Genomic DNA, 3,765 nt, shown 5'->3' on the forward strand with positions numbered 1-3,765 from the left:
TGTTTAATATTTTACCTGAAAAATAAATATCTAATATCTAGTATGCTAATAGTCAAATAAATATAGATTAATTTAATGAATCACAAATAATTGGCTGCTCAGATTAGAGACACTTTAATCTCATGAAAGAAGTAGTCTAGATTTGATATTAATATGTCATGTCACTTTTATTTGCACCAGCGTTTTTTCTAATCCAAATTATTATGATAATGCACCAGTTTCCTGTAAAAAAGGATATGGCTTTTCACAACTTATTTGGCCATTTGGGTTTGCAACAAAAATGAATAATTTGCAATCAGTTGGCTTGATTTTTCCATCAAATTAAGAACATTTTAATATAGGTTTCACATTAAAAATCCACCTGGCTTTACAAATGTAATAATTTATCATTTACAAATATGAAAGTAACAGTACATTTTTAAACACCTACAACAGATCACAGTTTTGTTAAAACAGGGAAAACATGCAAACACACAAACTGATTGTCTCTTACACAACAAACAATACACATTCTTATAACATTTTAAACAGCTGCAGTAGTGCATTTGAAAAACTCATCAACCAAGACATCTGGCCAATACTGCACGCTTGACCTAAGATTGGCTTCTCTTGATGGTTTTTTCTAGTCCTTCTTTTTAATCAAAATAGTAGTAATATAGTCCAAATGGCATGACAAATTATGTACAAGTTTTGCATCCTATGCATGGATTCAAGTTAGCCGGGTAGTAGAAAACATTCCCAATTGCGTTGGTTCGTATCTTCTTGCATATCTGTGCATTTTACAAAACCTGAAATTTCCAAGACGACGTCTGATCTTTATAATCCGAACAGTCTGAGTTGAAGTTGAGCTTCCATGAAGCGCTTTGCTCTTTGTAATCCAAGCAGTCTGAGGGCGTGTTGAACCCGAGTCCCGTGGGCCTGTAACCCTGCACCGGACTCAGCTGATGCTGATGCATTGAGCTAAGATACGAGCCACAGTCCATTCCACTGAAATAAGGCTGACCGTATCCGGACACCTGTGTGTATGTCATGGGGTAAGACTTCTGCATGCATGAAGATGAGGATGTAGAAAGAGGGTCTGAGATGGGAGAGATGGATGCCGGACTCCAGATGGACACCGGTGTGGTTGTACTAGAGGGTATGGGCGGTAAGGAGGTGCTGGATGGGTTCGTAAACGGGCCGCTGGTGTTGCTCTCAGAAGTTTCCTTTCTGACCGGAGAACCCTTCTTCTTCATGAGCCTGATCTCGGTCTGCGCACCGCTCGGGTTTTGTAGCTGCTGCTGCTGATGTTGGCGACACTTTGCTCTTCGGTTTTTGAACCAAACCTGTGTAATTGTCAAAATGGGATGTGCTTAGTACTAATTTAGAGAGAAGAAGGATGCACCAAAATTTCTGTTTTTTGGCCGGCAGAGTTCAAAAACGGCCGAAAATGTGTTTCAGCCAAGAATTTTAATTTTGGTGCATCATTTAGAGGCACATTTCTTACTATGGAGCAGCCAATAAAAATGAAATGTTTTTCATTTCGGTTTGTTCTGAGCAAAAACTGTATTTTCTCGTTCCGGTTCGGAAGCGGTAACCGGTTAGAACAAAATAAAAGAACGGTTAATATCGTACTTTTTAAAATGACAGTACTCAGCGATAATGGGTGGGTGAAATACCAATTGCAGTGTTTGCAGATCTCGCAAAATAAGCCACTTGCCTCGCTAAAATATGCGTAAATTAGCAATTCTTTTTTTTCCTGTGTAGTGGATTTATTAACATAGAAATCATAACAAGCATACAGTTCATTCAAGTATAATTTGTATTACAGATCTGCTTCTCAGTCTAAACCCGACAGCATCAGATCTGTATTAATGCATCATATCTAACAATAATTCAGTGAAGACTTGGAAACAACTGAGAAATGAACTTTTTAACCTCTAATAATGTTTTTCTTGTATCTGGATTAGTCGTGCATGTACAGTATATGTAGTAATTTAGACATAGTTGTTAAAAAGGTCTTTATTCACAGAATGCAACGTCCACAGCAGACAATTAGGCAAAGAAATGTGTGATGTAGCAGTTTTCTTCAGGATCAAAGCACATGTTTCATTTTTTAGGGCAACAGGAAATGTACTGTGATAAACACTTTTGCCTGTGATTTCATGAAAAAATTATCAGAATTAAATTAACCGGTTATAACCAGTTACAAGCTCAAAAATAACGTTTTCACAAGCGAACAATTGAAAATCACTTTGTTCCCGTTTTTGGTTACGTTCTGCAAAAAATTTAGTTCCTTTTCGTTCCTTGAACCGTTTTCAGTCCCTGCTATCGAGTATGCAATCAAATACCAATGGGCAAAGGAAATGTATTAGTGTTTTAGAAGAAAATGATTAAGCACTAGGCCCATATTAAACATTTTTTTAATTAAGATTTACGGCCACACCTTGCGTAGAATGTTTGATGTTAAACGGCAAACGTAACTTTTCTAATAACTTTCATTTAAACATCATTAACAAACATTCTGGGCATATTATGCCAAAAAGATCAATCATTTATGTTCTCTCAAATATGAAAACATCTTAAACTTTCAAGACACATCAAACTATTTGAAAGGATGGCCTTCATTAATGATGTAATGATCTTGTTATTGTTACATAGTAACACTTTTAGACCATTATGTTCCAGGGACACGAACATATGACCATGCTTTTATTTTTACTCTGAATCTAGCTAAAAAATTATCAATAAAAAATAAAATAAAAATCTGGTGGCCGTTACAAGGGACATTGTCTCTGAATGACACTTTTTACCTCATGTTACATGATGCCATGCTTTATTTCAAAGCAAGTAACAATGTCATAGTTTGACTTTTGGGGTGGCACCAAATGCCAAAAAACACCAGAGTAAAGTGATGTGCATTGGAATAAATGCATGTTCTGAAAGGACAGTGGAAGTATGCATCTGTTCTCTTGCTCACCTGTACTCTAGACTCAGGTAAGTTGATTTTTAAGGCCACTTCTTCCCGCATGAAGATGTCCGGATAGCGCGTGCTGGTGAACAGGGTCTCCAGTATCTCCAGCTGAGCGCGAGTGAATGTTGTGCGTTCTCGCCTCTGTTTACGGGGAATCGCTGTTGAAAACACATTCAATTCAGTGTTTGCGTTTATTAATTATTCGTGCATAATGTAGCATATGCAAAGCTTTGTTTTGAAGAATAATATCGAAGCGCATTTTAACTTTAGGTAGGTCATTATCCATAAATTACGTCATTTTTGCTCATTATTATAATATCATTTCATATAAACATAATATTGAATTCCAGTATTGATATCTGATCAAAACTCGCTTTTTATAGGCTAATAATAATAATAATAATATCCTATACAATTATCTAAAATGCATTTACCTTGATAACCCATGGACTGGTGCAGCAGGTCTATTCCAGAGGTCGTCAAACTCAGCCCGTTTAAGGTGTAAGGTATCTGTTTCAGGTAAGACATCATGTTCAAGTCTAGACTTGATGTTGTGGACAGACTCAGATTGCCCAAGTGCGCTGAACCGATTAAACTCTGGACTTCTGTCTCTATATATCGCGCGCCATGCGCAAGACGCAGATGACTGGTTGATCTACTGAGGTGCTGGCATGGAAAGTAGTTCGTTGACTGGGGGGGGGATTCGGGTTCCTCTCAGCATCCCATAATTGCAACGCCTTCTCTGAGAACAGACCCCCAGTCATTTGGAGAGACGCAACAAGGCGCACAAAGCTGCCCAAACATTTGAGGAC

At 37.6% G+C, this 3,765-nt stretch overlaps 1 protein-coding gene across 2 annotated transcripts; it reads right to left on the reverse strand.

Moving 5' to 3' along the window:
• Window positions 1-663: 663 nt before the first annotated feature.
• LOC127409731 (homeobox protein OTX2-like) lies at window positions 664-3,484 on the reverse strand. Of its 2 annotated transcripts, none has more exons than XM_051644492.1 (3): window positions 3,388-3,484; window positions 2,960-3,111; window positions 664-1,325 (listed from the first exon to the last, which is right to left on the reverse strand). In XM_051644492.1, the coding sequence occupies exons 1-3, from the start codon at window positions 3,482-3,484 to the stop codon at window positions 780-782; spliced, it is 795 nt and encodes a 264-aa protein (XP_051500452.1). In that variant the 3' UTR covers window positions 664-779. The 2 variants fall into 2 exon arrangements, with proteins under 2 accessions (XP_051500452.1, XP_051500451.1); XM_051644491.1 differs by having other exon boundaries at window positions 2,960-3,128; window positions 3,381-3,484.
• Between the last annotated feature and the right edge of the window lie 281 nt (window positions 3,485-3,765).

The sequence above is a fragment of the Myxocyprinus asiaticus genome, chromosome 19 (genome assembly GCF_019703515.2).
Source record: "Myxocyprinus asiaticus isolate MX2 ecotype Aquarium Trade chromosome 19, UBuf_Myxa_2, whole genome shotgun sequence".
Lineage (NCBI taxonomy): Eukaryota > Metazoa > Chordata > Actinopteri > Cypriniformes > Catostomidae > Myxocyprinus > Myxocyprinus asiaticus.

Coding starts and splice junctions, on each gene's coding strand:
- LOC127409731 (XM_051644491.1), bottom strand. CDS start 3,484: ATGATGTCTTACCTGAAACAGATACCTTACACCTTAAACGGGCTGAGT. Junction 3,129..3,380: donor ATGGGTTATCAAGGTAAATG/CATTTTAGATAA, acceptor AAACACTGAATT/GAATGTGTTTTCAACAGCGA. Junction 1,326..2,959: donor TACCTGAGTCTAGAGTACAG/GTGAGCAAGAGA, acceptor ACAATTACACAG/GTTTGGTTCAAAAACCGAAG.